Source organism: Aulonocara sp. 'chitande type north' Nkhata Bay, linkage group LG18 (genome assembly GCF_057382095.1).
Source record: "Aulonocara sp. 'chitande type north' Nkhata Bay isolate Kocher_YH1m ecotype deep benthic linkage group LG18, A_spYH_male_GT1.1, whole genome shotgun sequence".
Classification (NCBI taxonomy): domain Eukaryota; kingdom Metazoa; phylum Chordata; class Actinopteri; order Cichliformes; family Cichlidae; genus Aulonocara; species Aulonocara sp. 'chitande type north' Nkhata Bay.
Window position 1 is genome coordinate 12,349,262 of NC_141361.1, and position 22,419 is coordinate 12,371,680.

At 40.1% G+C, this 22,419-nt stretch overlaps 3 protein-coding genes across 3 annotated transcripts in view; all 3 read left to right on the top strand.

The window, feature by feature from the left end:
- Positions 1 to 291: 291 nt before the first annotated feature.
- Positions 292 to 2,934, top strand: LOC147308107 (gamma-crystallin N-A-like). Its single transcript, XM_086271385.1, has 4 exons — positions 292 to 442; positions 641 to 889; positions 1,344 to 1,489; positions 2,619 to 2,934. Exons 1-4 carry the CDS (start codon positions 422 to 424, stop codon positions 2,752 to 2,754), a joined length of 552 nt encoding a protein of 183 aa, XP_086127511.1. The 5' UTR covers positions 292 to 421; the 3' UTR covers positions 2,755 to 2,934.
- Positions 2,935 to 5,256: 2,322 nt separating this feature from the next.
- LOC147308108 (activin receptor type-2B-like) lies at positions 5,257 to 17,818 on the top strand. Its single transcript, XM_086271386.1, has 11 exons — positions 5,257 to 5,772; positions 9,110 to 9,317; positions 11,152 to 11,267; positions 11,656 to 11,807; positions 11,985 to 12,128; positions 12,293 to 12,436; positions 13,122 to 13,270; positions 13,478 to 13,592; positions 13,736 to 13,874; positions 14,114 to 14,244; positions 14,533 to 17,818. The coding sequence occupies exons 1-11, from the start codon at positions 5,721 to 5,723 to the stop codon at positions 14,725 to 14,727; spliced, it is 1,545 nt and encodes a 514-aa protein (XP_086127512.1). The 5' UTR covers positions 5,257 to 5,720; the 3' UTR covers positions 14,728 to 17,818.
- Positions 17,819 to 18,590: 772 nt separating this feature from the next.
- The window catches only part of LOC147308109 (rho GTPase-activating protein 29-like), a 31,594-nt gene continuing 27,765 nt past the window's right edge, over positions 18,591 to 22,419 (top strand). Inside the window, exons 1-2 of the mRNA XM_086272177.1 lie at positions 18,591 to 18,797; positions 19,418 to 19,809. Coding sequence (XP_086128303.1) covers positions 19,509 to 19,809 — 301 coding nt within the window. The 5' untranslated portion in view covers positions 18,591 to 18,797; positions 19,418 to 19,508. The remainder of the gene's footprint in view (positions 18,798 to 19,417; positions 19,810 to 22,419) is intronic.

Below are 22,419 nucleotides of genomic sequence, written 5' to 3' on the forward strand. Positions count from 1 at the left end.
TTATCAGCACTTCAAAACAAGATGACAGATTTATTGTTTCCACTGAGCCAACCTTTCACCTCTGCTTTAACTTTCCCTCTCTGTGTTTGTTTTCCTCCCCATCTCCTCCCTCATCTGGACACAGCCCAAATATTACCCTGCAACCCCCTCCGCCTCAGTATAACATCACTCTCAAAGCCCAATCAAAGCAAAATCTCTCTCCCGCTATTGTTTCGTCCTCCCGAGCCAAACTCCAATATCAGCACTGGCACATGTAAGGGAAACTGCCCATGTGGCAAAATATCTAAACCCCCCATTGTTGTGCTTTTGTTGCTTCTCTCTCGCGATACCGCCACACTCTGTGCTGTCCATATATATCTGGGAGTCCAAATTTGTCCACTCCTATACTGTGTGAGTAATTTGGAACAGCCAACAGTGGAAAATGTCTCAGTACTCAGGAAAGGTGAGTACCACAACAAGAATGCAGCCACAGATTTAGGCCAGTGTTTCACAACAAAAGTTAATCACAATCACATTCATCTTGATGACCGGTCCAAACTTAGATGATTTTTTTGCATATCAGTTAGCTAAACTGATATGCAACATTTTTACTGTTTATTAGGAGGAAATACTCAAATCCTCACTGTTGTTATGAATATAGATTGTCTTCTATGAGGGGAAATGTTTCACTGGGAGAAAGCTAGAGATCTGCAGCGACTGTGACAACTTCCAGGACCGAGGGTTCATGAACAGAGTGAACTCTGTCCGTGTGGAGAGCGGGGCCTTCGTCTGCTTCGACCATCCAGACTTCAAGGGCCAACAGTATATTCTGGAGCATGGAGAGTACCCTGAATTCCAGCGCTGGAATGCCCACAATGATCACATGGGATCTTGCAAACCAATCAGGATGGTAAGAGTGTGTGTGTGTGTGTGTGTGTGTGTGTGTGTGTGTGTGTGTGTGTGTGTGTGTGTGTGTGTGTGTGTGTGTGTGTGCGCGCAAAAGATAGAGACCCCAGGGACAGACAAATATTTGGTTGGTTAAAAACACAGGCAGATGGGCACATGTGTGGCCTCATTTGTGCGCCTCTGTTTGTTCAAAGTAATAATGTTGGATCTACTTTTGCATAACAGACATCATCAAAGAAACTTTCAAGTTTTTACATCTGATACTTATGTAATCAGCTTAAAGAACTGCACTTATATTTCATCCTCCACATTTTCTAACCTTTAGATTTCTATAGGTGCAAGTGTTTTGTGCCCACAATACAGCCTCTGTCACATAAAGGAGAAAGCCTTGGTCGTTTGCAGAGAGCTGAAGTCAAACACTGTTGACTCAGCGATCACGCATGTCATTATCCTCCCAGCATGGAGAGCACTACAGGATGGAGCTGTTCGAGGGGGACAACTTCTCTGGCCAGTGCGTGGAGCTGTGTGACGACTGCCCATTTCTCCAAGCACGAGGCCTGACCAAGAACTGCATCAACTCTATCAAAGTTTATGGAGATGGGGCGTACGTATCTTTGAGGCCATTTATAGTTTTTGATTTAACTGAGAGAAGAGCGCATAAGACATGCCCTAAAACATTTCCTTCATTATCCTTAAGTAATGAACTAAACCTTTGTGAAACTGGCCACTTTCGACTGACCTGTTACAAGGTCATTTCACACAATATATTTTCCCACTTGTCTTTTGTTGTACTTAACAAGGCAGATAGTTCCATAAACAGATGTAAGCACAAATACATATGATCTGTATTAATTTTCTGTAGGCGTAGAAAGCTGACAGGTTGGGTTAAAAGAAAAACAAAGGCTAGCATTCAGAGAAAGTCCAGTCTGGCTTACGTGCAGGGCAAACTTTTCTAGGTGCCAGACCAATGACCAATGTGTTGCTCCGTATTAAACCTCACACATAAAAAATTTACAGTCTTTAACAGTGTAACAGCAAAACAGATGTTTTCATCATTTTAATAGGGACTACTTCTTTGGCGGAAAGCAGACTTATTAAAAAAACACTGACTAAATACAGAAAAATAAAATAAATATTAAAGTAAAGGTGGGAAATAAGTTTAAGAAAATGTGAACATAGTTATCTTGAATGCCAGTCTTTAAAAAGAGAGAAAATGAGAGAAAATGAATTTACTGTGGATCAGAAAAAGAGCAATGTTTGACTGGATCTTCACATGTAATTGGTCAATATTGTTAGTGGCATGAACAAAATTCTGAAGTCTCAGAGGTGGGGCATTCTGGGGCTTTAACAACAATGTTCTGAGGTTCAAAGTCAGCGAAAGGGCCTTTGATAGAGACCAATTAGGGTGTCTGTTTCTCCCACTACTTATACGCTGCCAGTTGTCTCTTCAGTGTTGGTGTTTTATTGGAGGCACCATTACACAACAAGTATTACATTAGAAAGAGTCTATCTCAAAACCAGACTTCTTGAAGCCTCAGCAAATCCAAGCAAAACTATCTACACCGACTGATCTCAGCAAAAGCAAATTAGAAAATGTGTTTTTATGTTTTTAATCTTTAAACATCAACCAAATTAGAATACTGCCCGAAACTGTTTAGTAAGCTGATTTTCTTTGCACTAATTTATTACATGTTTGATCCATTAGCTCTTATTTATTCACTGCTACTGAACAGGTGGGTGTTGTACGAGGAGCCTAACTACCGTGGTCGCATGTACGTCGTGGAAAGAGGAAACTACTGCACCCACATGGAGTGGCAGGCTGAGAACCCCAACATCCAGTCTATTCGCAGGGTTGCAAACTACTTTTAAAACCATCTCACTATCGCTGTCAGTGTGACTGCAGGGAATAGATCGACTACACTGTCAAGTCATCTCACACGTGGCTCTGTGGGGCGATAATAAAGATGAAGAAAATGTTTGGCACTGCTTGTTGTTTTATTTTTGTACTGAATTATTTAAAGGTTCAAATAAAGTAGTGATCCTACAGCATCTTCAATCTTACTTCCATTTATTGTTTTCTTCTATTAATGCACACTTTTTGTGCAGCTCCCAACTTAACCATCGCATTTCATTGTAGACATGGCTACAGGCTATGATTCAGGTAATTGCTTTAAGTGCTGTGCTTTCCCGTAAACTAATGGATCCATTGCAAAGTTAAGATATCCTGAATACCACTCCCACGCAGATTAATAGATGTATGTGAATTTTATTTATCCAGGGGGGCAATTAAATTGTTGTAATAGTTTGAAAAAAAGAACTTACTGCCTGATAATCAACTATAGAAAACGCTCTAATGAAAATGTCCAGTCTTTTGGCACCTACACAGGTGAATGGTCTGCAGAGTCAGCACTGAACAGGAGAAACTGTGTGTCCTTCCTACATATACAGTGTATAAATCAAAAGAGAAAGAGAGATTCTGCACAGGGTGGCAAAGCAGCTGTGCCTGCACTTGGGAGCTCTGCTACCACCTAGTGTCATCTATCTATTTTACTGCGGAGTATTGACACTCCGCTCAGGGTGATCTAAGGATCATGGCATAATTAACACCTGAAATTAATCTGCTACATGCTTTGTATGATGTGTATGCTACAATATATAAAAAAAAAAAAAAAAACAGAACAGGAAACACAATTTCCAGTATAAACCTCTTTTTTTTTTAAACCTTGTAATTTAATCTGACAATGCACATCACATATCCAATGTATTTTATGCCATCTACAATGCAACACAATAGGTGAAAGGCTGGTATACTTAAACGGATATGTAATTAACAGTCTTTTGTAACACTATGAGCTCATAGTTTCATGCTTTTAATGTGCCACTGCATCATTTCCCACATGTTCTCATTCTTCTACAAATGTCACACCAGGGCTGTGGCCGCTGGACCTTTAATGAGCACTCATGTGCTTTCTCTTCCAACTGTCATGACAACAGAACATTTATCTTTACAAGGTTTCGCTCTTGGCCTCTATTGAGTTACAGGGTCAATACAGGATAGCTTAATGAGGAAATGCTTTGTCTTAAGTTACACTGAATTGGACTAGTTTAAGGGCGATTACCTATGGCTAACCCTATTCCTAAGCCATTTGCTGCATAAATTGGCTGAGTGTCACCAACATGCCATTAGTCAGAATGTCAAAGTAGGAGAAAGAGTAGAGGGGCCGCTGTGGAAGGCTTAATGGCATTTTAACAATGTCACTGTTGATTTTCTGTGATGACGGGACTATTTATTTTGCACAAAAGACCTCAATTTTTAAAAAGTGAGCCTTAAATGCTTGGAAGGAATCTATGCACCTTACTATTAATACACCTTGACTACTTGCTCTAATGGAGGCACACGTTTCCTTTTAAGTAGGGAGTTCATAAAAGAGAAGCTGGATAAGCAATGAACTTTAATCCTTATGAGGGAAATACTTCTCAACTGTCTGTTGACTGTGAAAGTTAATGAACTTACTAATCCTTTGACACAAAAACATGTAAGATCACAAATTGATGGTGTTAAACAATAACATTTTAACATGAGCTATTAGTAGAATATCAGATTTGAACACTCTGGGAGATTATTGTCACACACTTTAAAAAAAGAACAAAAATAAAGGTTGCCAGTACATTATGTAGCACGGTTAGCTCTGTCTTGGTAGCTCTACATATTATATATCTTATATTTAATACTGTGTGATGGTAATTAGAACGAACGCATTTTAAACAGCATTTATGGTAACGTGCTATTCCAAATTAGGTCAGCTAATTTTAGCACCGCAACTTATGCATAAAAGATCATACAGACAGAATTTATTTAAGTACTTGTGGGGCTGCAAAAGCTATTTGTCACACTGACACAGAGGACGACGTGGTGTATTATGCATACAGCAAAAAGAGATAATTCTGCATTTGTACAAGCTTCCTTTCACATTCATAAGCATTAGCTATTAATCCTCAATTTAAAAAAATTCTTTGAAAAAGTCCACACACATTGCATTCTCACCTTTACCTTCGGTTGCATTAATCAATTAGCCTCGGAATAATTATGATTATGGTTTAAATGCGAGGCTGTCTGTTAAGAACCAAGGAAGTGGTGGGTTTAAACCAAACCCCGACCGCAGAAAGTGCAAGTCTTGTATCGGCTTCGATTCGGGACACACACCGACGTGGAAAACACACCTCTCTCCGGCATTTGTATTTCTGACGTGATATGTGTAAAAAACAAAAAAAAAAAACAAAAAAATGTGATAGTTATCGACAGGAAGCAAGAATAAAGTCATTTCAGGCGTGTATCTGCGGTGTCGCGTTAAGGTCACTCGCTGGCTGCCTGAATTCCCCTCTTTGTGTTTATACATCCGGGTTTCCCTGTTTGCAGCCCATTCCCCATTTAGAAGCCATTTTGGACACAGATCAGTAACATGCATGTAAACCCCGACCGACCTCCCGACGCAGCGGTGCTACTATTCAAGTGAATAACCTTAAAAAACAACGAGCTTCCATCTCGGGTGTTTTATCGGCTTCCTATTCGGGTTTTGGATCCACTTCCGACGCGAAATGAAGCACCTATTAATGGAATAACAACCTGGCAGTCAATTAATCGCCCCTATCTTTTCTTGCAACATTGTTGCAGCGTCGCGGCTATTGACACGCGCTGTGGCCGTGGTGGTTTAGGCTGCTGGAGGGACCGGAGGCCTGTGGTCGTTTTGATCCTGGACTGATGTTTTGGGCCACCTGAGTTTTAATGTTCGCGACGGAAAGCGGGGGAAATCTCTGCCCTGTATTTAAAGCGGAACATGTCTTTTTCATGGCTGACTTGTTCACTTCTTCTGGGAACTTTATGCGCAGGTAAGCCGCCGTTGTTGGTCCCGAATTTGCAACAGTTTAGTCGAACAGTTCGCCGCGATTATTTTCATTTTTTTCGTGGGAGTGTGAGTAATTTGTTCGCGTTTGAAATTTCGACCCGCGAACGAGTCCGCGGTTGCGAGTTGTTTAAACTTTGTTGGCAGCTCGTTCAGCTGGGATTTTTATTTCCCCTCTACAACCATAATCGCCTTTTCTCCGTTTAGCCCCCTTAAAGACAAATATGTCACACTCGGGATTTTCCCTCATTTAAACGCTCGAATCACACGTAGTATTTTCACAGGAGAATATATCTTATTATTATTATTTTTATTTTACATGTATCCAAATTTAAAACTGTTGCTCCTTCGCTGTGGCAGGAATAGAAGGCAGCAGCTGCATCAACATCCTGAAACCTTATAGGCTACCTCTCAGGTCTGCACTCTTGTTTGTGGTTACGGGCTCAACAAGAACCTTCTCCAAACACTCTTCCCTCTGTAAGGATTTGTATGAATCGTTGGCGTTTGATTTGGAGAGACGGCAGCTGTTGTCACAAGTCAGGTCTTTGTCGTGAATCGAGGTTATTGTCTCCCACTGCTGAAGTCTCCACAGGGTTTGACTTGGTACCACGTGAAATTGAGCAAGAGGGTTGTTTTTTTTCTTTTGTTTGTCGTTTTTTTTGCCAGCGTTTTTAAGCCCATATGGATAATTTTTAATGTCCCAAAACGCATGCAACCCCTCTTCCTAAGCTAGGTATCGCGTCTGTGACTGAACAGAGGGCTTTGAAACAATAATTTCCACTTTAGGTTTTTTTTCCCCCTCTAACTGTAATAAAAATTTAATTGAGGCACAGCTTTCTCTTGTGTGTCAGCAGCACTGTGGCTAATGTCTTTATGGTTAATAGATTAGGACTGGCAGTGTACAGTAAGCTGCTTCTGCGGAATTCATGTTGTTGTGGTGTAAAAGCTCAGTAAGTGACAGAGGGAGGGGGTTGGGGAACGATATTGTAGTAAAAGTCCTCGCGGATCATGTGACCGCAGATATCAGAAATGCCATCTCGGTTCAATGAAGCGTTGAGCATCGCTGCTGTGTGTTTTATCCTTTGCTACCTTGCTTACTTCCAACCTTTTTTTTTTATATATAATGACTGCGATCTCTGGCCACTGTGTGCATTGCCTGTTTCTTATAATGAAGTCAGTTGTGTGCTGCTGAACAGCAATATGTATGCATGCGTGCCTCTGAGTGTGTGTGTGTGTGTAATGGGTTAGTGGGGGTAATATTGGGGGATGGGCAGGCTCCTATAGGCAGGGATTTAAAGAGACAGGCACCTTTTTTTTTTAAACCCTCCCCCCCGCTGAACAAAGATTAGGCCTGGATGTCCAAGCTAAATTGTGACTAACATGTACTCCATGTTGTCTGCTTTTGTGTTTGCCACAAACCCAGTTAGGTAAACAATTATTAGGACACGGGACACATATTTTATAAAATTTGCCTCTTTGCAGCACCACAGTTTGTTTGAAACGAAGCAATCTGATACAGCTGGAGTTAGAATTTCAGCTTTAAATCAAGGGGTTTAAAAAGAGTGATTGCATTTACAATTTTTATTTGATTTATTTATTTTTTTTTACATTTTCACAGCCTCAGAAGTAACTCAATAATTAACTGATAAGACTTTTGATATCCATAGTTATAGTATAGCTGTTCAGAGGAACTCTCAATTCACAAACCGAAGAGGTGTTAATGCAAATAAAGGAGCCCATTATTTGGCTGACAATAAATAAATAAATACAACAGGGTGTAACTTGAAGAATTGTGGGTGGGAGTGAGAATTGGGTCGAGAAAGAAAGGATGCGCTAGGCAACAGGAAAAAGTCATGCAAGACTATGAGTGACAGTTAAAGTGTTTGACTTCTTTTGTTTTTGAAGATTTTTTTTTTCCCAACATCCAGACATTGAGCTGGGTGTAGGACTCAAGAACAGAAAGGTCATTGAGAATTCCATGACAAATTTCCCAGCTTTAAACAAAAGCCTGGAAAGTTTTGGAACAAAACTCTGGATAAAGCCAAACGTTTACTGGAATGATGGTAAGAGAAGAGGATGGAGAGGAAGGAGGCATCTGTCAAATATGGTTGAGATAGTGGGCGTATCATGCTGCCAGTGAAATCGAGTTGGTGTTTGTTCATAGATATACTATAGAAATACATTTTACACTGAAATTCAGTCAAGTGACTTTGTGCTGTGGAAGTCATTGTGTAGTGTTTCACAATGCAGAATAACAGTGAGCTGAAATGTGTTGCAGAAGCAAGCTCCTTAAGATTCATGTTGATTTCATTCACATGATCTCAGCCCAACTGGGTGTGCTTTTCAATAAAGATAAAAACTGAAGGCCAAAATACCCACAAACAAGCTACAACTGAAGGTGGCTGTAGTCAAGTCCAAATGAAGCATCTAAGGAAGGAAACCTGCTCAGTATTTGGTGTTGTCCATGGATTCCAGACTTCAATGAGTACAAAGAAGTTTTGTGCAAGTACTGGTAAAAACGAATCCATGCATGTTATAATTGTTTGTTCAGCTACTTGAAAATCAAGACCATGTGTTTAGAAACAAAAACAAAACTTAATTCATAAAAGGTTAGTTCAATATTTTATTAAACCCCCTGAAAATCTTAGAGTTCACACTTGAGTCACACCTAGATTGCTTCCTTTCAAATCCATGGTGGTGTGGTAAAGAGACATAATTACTGAAAGTAAGTCACCATCCAAATAATCATGGAACAAACTGACTGCACACGTCTAACATGAAATCCAAGAAGAGAAATGAGAATAATGCCTTTTCATTAAATCATTCACCACTGGAAGACTGACAGCTATTGTAAAAAAAAAAAATTACTGTAGTTTATTTTCTTTAGTGTTTCCTGTCAAAGCTCTCAAAGAATGTCTTATCGGTCTTTCCAGATGCGTCTGTAGTCTTTATCTATAGAAAAAGAATGCCGACGTATTCATGCTGCGATTCTTTACCACAGCAGGGCATATCATTGTTTTATAGCTAATTGAATTCTGTAATTTTCCCCTTCTTCTTTTTTAACTTTTCACTCTCTGAAAAGATCTTAGTTAATGTGATTATGCCGAACTTCTATTCAGCACAAGTTTCTTAGCCCACAGGAACTCCCTTTTTACTACAGAGAGCTCCCAAGCTTGGATACGTGCCAGAGTGACGATGGAGGCTCTGCTCGGCGATGTTTCGTCGTGGCACGGAGCGGAGCCTGCGCCATATGTCTGTGCTTCCGCCATTGAGTTTCGATTCATTACGATGTGAGCTGACTGAGACTTTTCTGTCATTCTCAGGGTACAGTCTTGGCGAAGCGGAGACCCGGGAGTGTGTGTACTACAACGATAACTGGCGTTCGGAGAGGACCAACCAGAGCGGCTTCGAGCGTTGCGAGGGGGAAAAGGACAAGCGTCTGCACTGTTATGCCTCCTGGCTCAACTCCTCAGGGACTATCAAACTGGTGAAGAAAGGCTGCTGGCTGGATGACTTCAACTGCTATGACAGGTCGGATAACCGTGCGAGGTCATTCGCTGCTGCGAATTTGCATTTATATTTCATGTACCTGGCTCGCAACCAGACTGACGACTGACTGACATTGAGGACAACAGAAAAGGTTCCCTCAGTACCTGCATATAGTTCAGTGCATCTTTTTGTGCCCCTCTCTCACTCTGCACTGTTAAAGACAAATTTAAAAAATGTTTTTGCCCGCCTTTAGTTTAATAAATGGAAGAGTAATCTCTTTTTTTCACCTCACCCTTTGGCCTCGTGATTTCGCAGAGCAGGCAACCATCTCATGCTCTTTGAATGTTTAAAGGATCTTTTTCATTTAGCCTTGTGATGTTTTAAAAGGTGAATAACAGAGAGAAACCATGGGAAAATATCAGTTGCATGCCATAAAAGCAACCACGTATAACAAGAAAAGGAGATTAACTGTGGTCCAGTTTCATATTGCTTAAGGTGCTGTCAGGCAATCAACCATACAGGTATACCGAGACAATTTTCTTGTGCATGAAGCATAAGATATATTCAGATATTTATATTAGCCACTTATCCAATTCAAGCTCACAGATATTCATCTTCAGACTGCTTGTTTTGGTTGATTAGTTGGCAAAACCTAAAACACATTCACTGTAGAATGATATAAATGTGAGAGCAGTGGCAAATATAGATATTAAGAAGCAGATGCCAGGTAATTTTTAGCAAATCATTTCCAAGTATGGGTGTTTGTGTCGGGGAAGGTTCTCTGCAGCCTACACATATTTGTGCAAAAGCCAGATAGCCTCTGTGAGCAGTGCAGCACACAGTTCAGCCTGATGATGGCAGATACATACTGTGACACGAGGCCACTCAGGATTTTGTACGTGAGGAGGAGAATTTAAAACTAGTCTTTATCAGAAGTCTGCATTGAATTGAGTGCCGCAATCAAACTTTCCAGTTATTAACATGCTATCCACAGCCTTTCCAACAAGCGGGGGTCCTCTTGTGGCATAGAAAGGGGAGCTGGAGAAACGAGAGCTGCGATAATTGATCCTACATGACACAACTGTGTGTGTGTGCTTTAAAATGTGTATTTTATGTGGCTTTTATTATCCTTTCGAATACTTTGGCATAATTTGCTAGATTAATGTGCAGATGTTGTGAGTTGCCAAATGGCAATTAAGTGACTATTTCACTGAGTGTTAGTGTGAAATTTGAGCATTACCAACATGTGACTAAAAGCTAGAGTGGCATATGTAGAAATTGTAGGTTTAGGTACAAGATGCTGAAATCTTCATTTACCCGTGAGCTGCTGAGGGTAATTACAATAGAACCTGGGGAAAAAAAATACATTTGCTGGTCAATTTAATCTGTGTGAAAAGCACCATTAAATGATTGTAGTAATTGAAGAGCAATGGAGCAGGTGGGGAATTTTGAGTACATGAACATTTAGTGTCAATGGTTAATGGGAGGAATATGCAGATGCATAAAGTGTGAGAAATCCTGTGATTCCTCGGAATTGGGAACATCTGCTGTCTTAAGAGGAGTGAAAAGATGAAAAATTGGCTGTAAAAATTATTTTTTTTCCCACCCTAAACACAAAAACTCTATAAATGTAGTCTTTCCTGCCTTATATTTGTTGATACCAGTACAAGTAACCACGCAAAGATGTGCATTAGGTAATCTGTGGCAATATCCGATCCAATTATTAGATTGCGTTGTCTTAGAGTTAATATACAGCAAATACATGAAAACCATAGACTGACACTACTAAACTTTAACAGCCAATAATAATATCAGAAAATGTTTTTGTCCGTTGGGTCTAGAACAGTAACGTTGATGCGCCATCTGTTGTTTTTAGGCAAGAGTGCGTCTCCATGGAGGAAAACCCTCAGGTCTTCTTCTGCTGCTGCGAGGGCAACTACTGCAATGAACGATTCACCCACCTTCCCGACTTGATTGGCAGTGGCAACCGAGGTGAGTGGCAAATGCATCGTATAGATAGTAAAGATCTCTTCTTTCCCACTGTGATTAGTAGGAGTGAATCTGCATTTCAATGAGACTACAAATCTCATTAATATTAATAAATGACGCCATATTTAAGAAGGGGCTATTGGATCTGACCGATTTTGATTATTGGGAATGTGTGTGATTCTTCTGGTTCTGGCTTTTTAATCGAGTGGGATAAAACAAAAATTAATCTCTATGTTAACTAATTTCTCATCTTAGAATTGATGTCAGGCAGTCTCTTACCCTGCCAATTTAAAATCAGCTCTCACAGCCTGTGAGGGACAAACGTGATGCTTAACATATCTTATGTGTCATACAGCTGACATGCCGTAATTATTCTGTACCTCCTTGACAGTGAAAATCCAGCCTCCACCCCGAGTACCTTCCCTGCTCAATGTGCTGGTGTACTCCCTGCTGCCTCTCTGTGTGCTGTCCCTGGCCCTCGTTCTGGCCTTGTGGATGTACCGCCACCGCAAACCTCCCTACGGCCATGTAGACCTGAGCGAGGTGAGACGGGCTATGCTCATCTTAGTGTGAGACTTGTAAGGCCATCAGTAACGTAGTCCTGACAAGGATGGAGTGCTTGTCACTTTTGTGTTTTGTAGCACTGAAATTGTTAATGTTTTGAGGTGGATTCAGCAGTAGAATAAGATGTTTTTATTTATTTTTATTTTTTCTGTTCAGGATCCAGGGCCAGCTCCTCCATCTCCCTTGGTGGGTCTGAAACCATTGCAGCTTCTAGAAATCAAAGCTAGGGGGCGCTTTGGTTGCGTTTGGAAGGCCCAGTTAATGAATGAATATGTTGCTGTTAAGATCTTCCCAGTTCAGGTATGTCATTAATTCTGGCTTAAAAATATACGTCATATGCTTCAGTGTATGAAGAGACGCCTTTTTTCTTGTTCTAGATTCCATGTGCGCCTTTTTGTTTTTGACCTCCAGAATGCTTCTTTGCATCTTCAAGCTCTAAAAATAACTCTGGTTTGTGTTTACAGGATAAGCAGTCATGGCAAAATGAGCGCGACATATTCTTGACTCCGGGGATGAGACATGAAAATATCTTGCGTTACATCGCTGCAGAGAAGCACGGAGCCAACATGGAGACGGAGCTGTGGCTTATCACAGAGTTTCATGAAAGGGTGAGAACATATTCTGTCTACATACAGAATGCACACAGACCGATACATCAACCCCAAAGCAAGTTTATGGTGAGGTATACGGCTTTTATGTCGACTAGTACCGCTGGAGGTTTTCCAATATTGAGCGAGCCTCTCTGTTTACCTCAAAACAAGAAAAGAGAATCGCAGCCTTTATTAAAAAGAAGATTTCACCACATATGTCTGATCTGCTGTTCCAGTAAATCCAAAAGCAACAGATCAGGCAGTGCTGCTTAAACTTAAGGCGGTTTGTTTTTTCTAAGCGTGTAGCTTAAAACGTTTGTATTTGATGTCAGATATTGCAAGATGTTGTGCATTTGCAGTGATGCTGATATATGAGGACGCAATAATTCTAAACACAAGTGGGACTGATTGTTGCAGCACCTTTTTATTCTTGGTATTGATACAAACGTGGTTAGTTGGAGGCATCAGTGCATGTGTCATTGTTTTTTTTTATGGTAAACGTTTAAATTGCTATTTTTGATGTTTTGAAGTATGAAATTGGGTTTCTGTTATATTCTCCCAGACTACAGTATTTGCTGTCAAATGGAAATGAAAGCAATTCCTGCTCCTTGGTGGATTCAGCAACAGCTTTTCGGTTATGCCTACGCCTGAATTCATGCGCAGTTGCTAATCCTTGTTTCATAATCCTTTTGTGTGTGAGCAGGGATCCTTGACAGATCACCTGAAGGGCAACACTGTGACCTGGACAGAGTTGTGTCACATAGCAGAGACCATGTCCCGCGGTTTGGCTTACCTTCACGAGGACATTCCCAGTTACAAGGGAGAGGGGCCTAAACCTACAATTGCACACAGGTAGGAAACTCAGCCTGGATTTCCTCAACTCTCGTTAGTTCACTAAAGATTAAACTGTTGCTTTTGATTTGAACAGAAATCTTAATTTACTGCTGCCCTCTCCTGGTTGTACCTCATTTAATATCTTTACTATGACAGTCTTTGTCTGACTTCTGTGACTAAACCTCCCTCTAATTAAGACATTGTAATGTGAAATTAATTCCCCAGGGACTTCAAGAGCAAGAATGTGTTACTACGAGATGACTTAGCTGCAGTCATTGGTGACTTTGGGCTTGCTGTAAGATTCGAGCCAGGAAAACCTCCTGGGGATACTCATGGACAGGTATGTAATAACTTCACTACTGTTTTTTTTTTTTTTTGGGGGGGGGGGGTTGTCTGCATTGGCTCTGTGATGCAATTGTTTGCAGGAGTTTCCTTCTGCTTATTCTTAAGTGGATAAAACCCCCAAATTCATTATCCGTCTAGGTGGGTACGAGGCGTTACATGGCCCCAGAGGTGCTGGAGGGAGCCATCAACTTTCAGCGAGACTCCTTCCTGAGGATAGACATGTACTCTATGGGCTTGGTGCTGTGGGAGCTGGTGTCCCGTTGCTCCGACACAGATGGTGAGTCAACGTGGTGAAGGAATGTGGCTTCACATTCATAGGTGAAAAGGTCACATTGCTTGACCCCGGGCCAGTAAAGATTCGTTTTTGTTTTGTCTGCAAAGCAAATGAAGGGCAAAGCTGCAATGTGGATAAAGTTACTCTTTAAATAGTTTTGAATTTTCAGAAGTCAAAGTACTGCAGTATTTTCTTCTTCTGCGTAACACTTTCCACTCTGTTGCTTTGCTGTCCCTTTGTAGGAACAGTTGGCGAGTACATGCTGCCATTTGAGGATGAAATAGGCCAGCATCCCTCCCTGGAGGATCTGCAGGATGTGGTGGTGCACAAGAAGATGCGTCCAGTCATCAAGGACTCCTGGCTCAAGCATCCTGTGAGTAACAGCATAATAGCTACTGCAGTTTCAGCAGCAATACCAGGAAGTGGTGCATCCTTTTAGTGAAGAGCTCAATGATTTGAGGTTAAAGTTCTTTGAATTTGTTGTGGCTTTGTAACTTTAAAATGAATGGCTTAAATTTGGGGTCATTAATAGAGTTAGAGATTTCTCTGATTTGGGTTTTATATTAAAATTATGAACAGAAGATGGACAAGTTTAGTAAAAATAAGCAAATGCAACTGCCAAAAAGAAAATCCTTATATATTTTGTCTTTTGTGCGTACAGGGGCTGAGCCACATGTGTGAGACCATCGAGGAATGCTGGGACCACGACGCAGAGGCTCGACTGTCTGCAGGTTGTGTCGAGGAGCGCATCGGCCAGATCTCCAGGACAATAGGCAGCACTACCTCAGACAGCCCCATCTCTTTAGTCACGTCTCTCATCAACGAGGACCTACCTCCCAAAGAGTCCAGCACCTGAACGGGTGACACCATCTTTCACCTGAGCTCCTGACTTTTTATTTTTCAAACCCAAACTCAGCAGATTTTCGTGAATATTTAAAAAAACATATATATAAAAAAACAAAAGAAAAACAACAACAAAAAAATACATCTAGCAACTTAAATGCAGCTGCTATTTTATCCCAATACTGGTATTTTTTTCCTGTTTTTTAAAGTGTGTGTGCGTGTGTGTGTTTCAAGTCGGATCCTACTAACACATCCATCTGCTGTAGTTGAAGTAGTAATAAGCTATGCGATGGGCACATCTGATAACACCCATGTGTCAAATCTTAAATGTTGTCATTACCTCATGTGTTTCTTTTGTGTTAGTCTATATTGTTTTTTTCTTTTTTTTTAAATTACCTCATGGGTTGTCATCGTCGTATTTCGCGTCGTGGTCCTGATCGTCTGCGGCCAAATGAAATGAACCTTTTTGCTCCAAACCTCAGACGACGTGCTGCACACCTCGGAGGAACCGTTTTGAGACTGTTAGACAACATAAATACATCTTCCTCAGGGGTTGAAGCTTCTCGATTTTGAAACTCTGAGTGCGCTCCCTTATTTTAAACCTGTGATTTCCTCAAAATGAAAAACGGAAAAAAAAAGTTTCAAAAAACAAAAACCGGAGCACAGCTGTTTTATTGTAAGGGAGGGAGCTAAATGGGAGCTGTATTGGACATTTTGGACTTGGATTTGGGGCAAGTGTCTTGTCCTCGGGGAACTACCTCTCAGGTATTCAGTAGGCTTCTTTGGAACATTTTCTCTAAGTTAAGAGCCGAGCTATCGAGCTAGCTATCATGGACATATTCCTGGATTTTTATTTTAGTTTTTTTATTTGTTTGAATTCAGAGTTACTCCTTTGCCAGTGCCAGGGGCATTGCTGGATGCTGTCTGAAGTTGCAATGTTACACATTCTTAATTTGAACTGTGTGAGTGAGTGAGTGTGTGAGTGAATCTGAAATTGATATGATGTGAGATGGATAGAAAGTTTTTAAAGTGAGAGTCATGGGCCATACTTGAGTAAGCAACATGTCTGTTTTTTAATTTCCATGAGTGCGTGTTCAATAGACTCAGTCGGACACCAGTTCCCAGATACCTCAGTCACTGTATGTCATGCAAGGAGAGCTCAAATGGTTGCCTTTTGTCTCAAATGCAATGCCATAGTTGTACCATAACATGAATACCATACATTGAATGTCCGTTATGCTGCTGTGACTATTCCAGGATACTCAAGGATTTGTAGATGTACATGCATTCTTTGTTAATATAACGCTAACATGTGATTACTATCCACGATATAATGTGAGGCTAATATTCTGTTTTTGTGCGTTTTTTATTTTGACTGGGTAAGCCGTCAGGTGCTTACTCCTACAGACTGACCTCAGATATTCTGAAAAGTACCTCAGGCTTTTTCTACATGTATATCAAATTGTGTTATGTATTTTATTGTGTTTTTGGTAGTTGAGATATTTTATTGCTGGTTGGGCCTCTTGTCTGTTGAGATTGAGATTTGATTTGATTTTTTTTGTTTTTTTTAGGAGTCTGACCAGTTTTCATGGTGTTAATTCTCTACAAATCTAAAAGAAGATGGGCAGATTTATGTAAATATGGGTGTACACACAGATGGCGAACACTGCTCAGTGATTTTTGGGGTGGGGTTTTTTTTCTGCGCTCTCTCTCTTTTTTTTTTTTAATAACACAAAATCAGGGCATTAATGTTCTCATTTTGCAGAAATGGAAGAGATTTCTCAGTTCCACCTCTATATATTTAAATAATTTTTATAACTAGCCCTGCATAATAATTGTTTTTCTTTTGGTAGAGAGTGGCGGTTACTGATTTCAGTGAATTTCAGTGAATAATGGTATCGGTCCCTCTGGATCAGAAGCTGTGTGGGTTGCACTTTGCATTATAGAGCTCAGTGTGTATATTATCAAGAACAAACAGAAAAAAACATACAGATTCCTTTTGTGATTTGGCTTCCTGTTTTGAACAGTATTGCCTCAATATTAACCTGCTGGTGTGATGTTCAGACTTGTTTAGTGCTAGTTTAGCCACATTGGACAACACACAGGCTCATCTGTTGTACGTTGATTAGTGCTGTGGAAAGATGGTGATTTTTAACAGTGATCTGTAATGCTTGCCGATGTGCAGTTTTGGTAAAGGACACTAGAAAAAAAATATCAGTCGAAATGGAACAATTACTTAACATTTTTAAAGTGTTTGGAGATCATCGTGTTTGTACCTACATTGATCGACTGATGATGCAGCACCATTGGGAGTCATGTGAGCGGTGGCATGTGCATGGTCCGAGGGTCCAGCAATATTTATTATACAGCAATAGTCTAAGTCTATCATAGTTTAAGACATTTAAACTCAGCTGTGACTTAGCAGGTTTCTTCTGCAGATCAATAAACTACATCTCATCACACCTGGACCATGTCCTGACGGCGTGGATGCGCTAAAGTCTCCTGATAAGTTGGGGGGGGAAATGCTGACGGTTGCATTTTTAATGTGAACTGAGCATGGCCCAGGTGCTTTCACGAATTGTGCCAGAAATAAAACAGCAGTCGCGTAGGGGATATCTGCTGCGGTCTGTTGTTACCTCCAAATGCTGTCTTACACCCAGCTCTTCTGAACAGAAAAACCAGTTACCTCATGCAGTACCTCATTAGTAACACTAACATGGAGTCAGCCTCATCTTCAACAAAAAGAAAAGAAAAAATGTATCAATTATTGCGTGTGTATATATCTATATATACATATATATATTTGACAAATGTAAAGGTTTTCTTCCTTTTCATGTGTGAATCCCGTGAAAGAAATCTTTTTTTTGTTTTTTAAAGTTCACAGTCAACATTGTTCATTTCTTGTCGTGTGGATGGATGTTTGACTGAATTGTGTGACTTTCCCTGTTTATGTGAACTGTGTGTGTGGGGTGTATGTTGGTTGATGATTTCACTAAAACAGTACGAATGGTAATTTTATCTGTGAAACAAAATGCTTAGAAATATAAACTAGATGAGAATAGTCATCCTTTTGTATATGAAAATAAAGACAAATCTTGATTAACCATTACTGGGTAAATGGAGTTCTTTGCATGTCTCTCACTGCTTTCAATACTGTCTGTCACTTGAGACAACAAAAAGATTAAAATCAAATAAAAGTGCTGTGAATATTTAATGGTAGAAGGGGGAAAAAAAATACGTGCACTATGCCTAAAGACTGTAAGACCGTTCAGGGTTTTTTGTGGCTGCATAAATCCACTAGATGGCAGCAATGGTGCTACTAGTTTGAACTGGTTCATTTGCAACATTTCAAGCTCAAGAGTACAGTCTGGCTTGAGTTCACAGTGAATGCTGGTATCGCTTTCCGTTAAATCATTGGCGTACGTTTTAGTTATTTTTGCGGCAATTGTGGAAGAAATTAATAAATGGACGCTCACATGATTTGTAACTCTTGCAATATTTTATAATACAACAGTAAATACAAAGCGTTAAACGTCACCAAATGTTGCCATGTATCTGATTCTAGGAAAAGCCAGAAAGTCACTACCGCATTCAGTCATCCGTATAATCTGGCTTCAGCTCATTCCTATAATGAGATCATATGCCTGATAGCTATTACATATTTTAGGCAAAGTAGAATGGCAAAGATTGGCTATTGTGTCCTCAAATGTACCCTGTATCCGATAAAGATACATTACAATACCTCACATAATTAAGCCACCTCCGTTTGCGCTTCTGTATTTGGTATCAAAATAAAACGTCCGCTAGCACATGAAGGCATCACAGAGCTATCCTTCGGAGGAATCTAGCCAATCAAAACGCGTCATGATTGTCATGTGACGAGCCGACTGGTAAATTACGATTGACTGGAGAGTTGCCGATAGTCAGCTACTTCTCGATGTACAGTTAGGCAAAGCTGACAACTTTTTGCCTTTGTTGGAGTTTGTTCGTGTCTCACGGAAATACTTTGCTGCCTTCTCCGTCTTCAATAAGCAACGTTTTATTTGGATATTGTTCCCATTATGTCAGCAAAGAGCCAAACAGGTGAGATTAGATAGCGTATTTTGGCTGTGCCAGGAATGCAGTTTATGACCCGAGGTCGACTGTTTTTACCGGGGAAGTAGCATCACTTTTTACTGTAAACTGTATGTAAAGAACCAGCACCATTTTAGTAGTTGCTAGAGTTCAAACGTCTCTTGCAAGCTTACATTGTGTTAACCTTCTTTTAACTGGATTGTTTTTTTGGGGATATTTTTTTGTGTGTGAAAATGTGTGTTACTAAAGGATAACGCTGTTTTGTTTTGTTTTTTAGAACTTAACGTTACCTTAACTAGCTAAGAGCTAAACGTTGCTTTACAAAACTTTACAAAAAACGTAATTAAGTAAAAGTGTTAGCTAAAAGTGGAAAAGCAAAAGTAATTTAAAGAAATGAAAGAGTGTGAGAAAAACCCCCATTACTTTTATGAACGTTATACGTGCTGAAACTCAATAGTTTTTTTTTTAAATATATATTTCCCCTCATATAATAATCATAATAATAATGATATAGGTTGAGTTCCGTGGTCACTGTATAGTTTTTTGTAATATAGTAAATTGAAATAATAACAATAATAGCCCGATCTACAGATAGACATCAAGTCCACGCGTCATTCTCTGTCTTTCAGCTGTCCACGGACCAGGGCAGCGTGCTGAGTTCAGGGGTTAGCTGGCCTACTGTACCCCCAGTAAAGGGTCGCAGCTGCACTGAATGCTGGGATGCTACGGAAGGGCAGCGGCAGCAGCAGTAGTGGTGGTGGAGGCGGTGGAACAAAGCACACCCAGAGACTGCCACAGAACCTTTCCGAGACATCTACAGAGCCTCTATCAGCTGGATCCAGTAAGACCTTGAATATGGGGCGCAGTTCAAAGAACCCAAACCCTCTGAGCAACATGGGCCTTACCTCCCGCCTGATAGGGGCACCCGGAGTGGATGTCGAGTATGTAATGCAGCTGGTGAATGATGTGCGGTTGTTTGCTGATGTGCTACACAACCTCAAAGAAGCTTTCCAGTATAAAGGTAAGTTCAGGTAGAGCTGGAATGTGGGGGATTGTGTGGGGGCTTTGGAGGTCAGGGAACCATAAAATGACAGATGATGAAAGAAAATGCACCCTGGGCGGTAGTGCATGCGCCATTAACATCAGATTCAAGGACATTCTTGAGGTTATTTTATGATAACGTACTATTGTTAGCACCGTACCTGCTTTGCTGACAGGTACTAATCCATCAGTTATGATTTCTTTGATATCCTAAGTCACATTCAAGTGATAGTTGAGAGAGCATGAAAAGAAAAATAAGAGCAGGAAAGTTAGTTTTTCCAGTTACCTAAGTATCTGAAATCAAGCAGCAGTGCTGACCGATGGTCTAGAAATAAAATCCTTGCTCTTTGAACTGAGAAACTAAAACCCAATAGTTAAAAGTTCTCTGCCAGCAAATTCCACTAAACACCAATTTATGTGGCATCATGTTTTCTTTGTTTGGCCAGTTGTAGCAAATTCCACACACCTAAACCTTTTTATAGCAGACTGTAGTGAATATCTTGTTTTGGAATCACTATTACTATATCACACCTTCACTAACCACAACATTTAGTGGCACACGAAACTGTAAAACACTCTGAACAAAGTGCCCAGGAAGACTGTGCATTTCATTTGTGATATTACCTCCCAAAGTTTGCCACCATAACAGCCAAAACCACCTGTGGCATGTTAGTGTGATAACAGCCTCACGTCAGCTACACCATGACTACATACTTTATACAGAAGAATACAGGACGAGCAGAGATTAGAGCAGAAACAGGGTTTACATTCTTTCTGTTTTTCTCACTTGGCTTTGATTGCTCGGCACTTGTTTGGAGACATATACAAACACTCTGCCCACACAAATGCTCATTATTTCACACATTATAAATACTGATAGTAGCTTGCTGTGAAAGGGCTGTTAGAGCTTTTTTATAATCAGCACTTAAAAGTTTAAAGTTGTCAGTTTAATAATTGATGACTACTAATGTTAAATTGCAGATTATAAGTGTAAGATTATGTTAACCTTATCTCCTACTGTACTCCTAAAAGACACACATATGCTGGAGTACTACTGTAGCTCTGGTAAGAAGGAGTGAGTTGTTTAGCCATTCCTCTGTCTTGGGGGAGGGGGTGAAACCTCTGTGTGAGAGAGAGAGACTTGGTTCTTGTCGTGCTGAGTGTTACTCTGAGCCGTCACAAAAACATTTGGGGTATTTACCTCCCCAAGAACAGCAGTGGTTATTCATCAGGTGGGATGAAATCATACCGTATGACCCCATAATGTCATTTGAATTAGTGTTTATTATTGCCGAGACACTGACATAAGCAGAATGGCAGACCAGCGCGTGCAAGATGCTGTTGCTGCAGTGTGGTTTCCTGCTCATGCAAATGTAAACAATGAGCCATTTTTAATTAGCAGTTAAGCAACAAAAAGTAACGAAAGATGGTAGGAGAAATCAAGCATTTTAGTCAATAGTTCTAGTTTAAGTAGAGGCTATGATTGGAGACTTAAAGAAAGACAAAACCAAACAATGCCCTTTCATTTTAATTCTAGCAAACATGAATCCAACAGGTATAGTACTTTGAACTAAAAACTATCTTTAAAGCTTAATAAATCTTACAATCAAAGTCTTAAGACCATTTCTTAAATGAAATGAATGAAATAGATGGATGAATGAATGGTTTACAGTAGCCCTTTATAGTGTAGGAAGATGGCTCAGCTTTTCATTTAAATCAGTTTAATCATACATATTGTTGAAAGTTTGGGGACTATAAAACAATGGGTCACAACACATGCATAGACATCAGGCATTCACAAAGGTTCTTGGTCATCATCTATGTTTGTCTACTACATTGTAGCATCCCTTGTTGACTTGGTGATGAATTGCTAATCTTATCATCTAAATCTTTAAGTCTTAAATTTGATTGGAGTTAACATATTAACAGCAGTTTCTATTTCATTTTCATGAAATCGTTTTTTAATATATATATATATATATATATATATATATATATATATATATATATATATGTGTGTGTGTGTGTGTGTGTGTGTGTGTGTGTGTGTGTGTGTGTGTGTGTGTGTGTGTGTGTATGACTGAACCATGAATTTACATCCTAAAATATTCAAATCATTAGGGTTATTAAAGGGGAATGTATACTGTAATTTCTGCCTCAGTTTGAAACAGTTTTACTGTTGTGTGATTGGCAGCATGCTCTATGTGTCCTTTACATGAACAGACATACAGCCTCAGCGACAGGAAGAAGGTTTTGAGAGAGGTGTGGAGGAGGTTAGCGAAACGTGTGTCGTCTCTTCTGTTATTCTGTTTTGTTGAGCACTCTGTGTGTGTGTGCGTGTGTGTGTGTGTTTTCTCTCTCTGAAAGGTGTGCAACCTGTTGAGATCTTGCAAGCTTTTATTCCTGTTGCAAATAGGCATCCCATATAGGCATCAGAGTCCCATATTTCCACTTATAGAGCAAATGTTAGTTTGGAATACACTTAATTTTCCACTAAGAGCTCACACCATACTTCCAAGAGGCAACACATTAGCACACAGCATGTTTGGTTGGTGGAAACCCACAGAGACTATCCATGGCCATAAGTTTG

Bases quoted from the DNA above. Each gene is read 5' to 3' on its own strand.
- LOC147308107 (XM_086271385.1), top strand. From the start codon at position 422: ATGTCTCAGTACTCAGGAAAG. The intron at 443-640 runs GTGAGTACCACA...TTATGAATATAG, and splicing joins TGTCTCAGTACTCAGGAAAG to ATTGTCTTCTATGAGGGGAA. The intron at 1,490-2,618 runs GTACGTATCTTT...GCTACTGAACAG, and splicing joins AAAGTTTATGGAGATGGGGC to GTGGGTGTTGTACGAGGAGC.
- LOC147308108 (XM_086271386.1), top strand. From the start codon at position 5,721: ATGTCTTTTTCATGGCTGACTTGTTCACTTCTTCTGGGAACTTTATGC. The intron at 13,875-14,113 runs GTGAGTCAACGT...GTCCCTTTGTAG, and splicing joins CCGTTGCTCCGACACAGATG to GAACAGTTGGCGAGTACATG. The intron at 14,245-14,532 runs GTGAGTAACAGC...TTGTGCGTACAG, and splicing joins ACTCCTGGCTCAAGCATCCT to GGGCTGAGCCACATGTGTGA.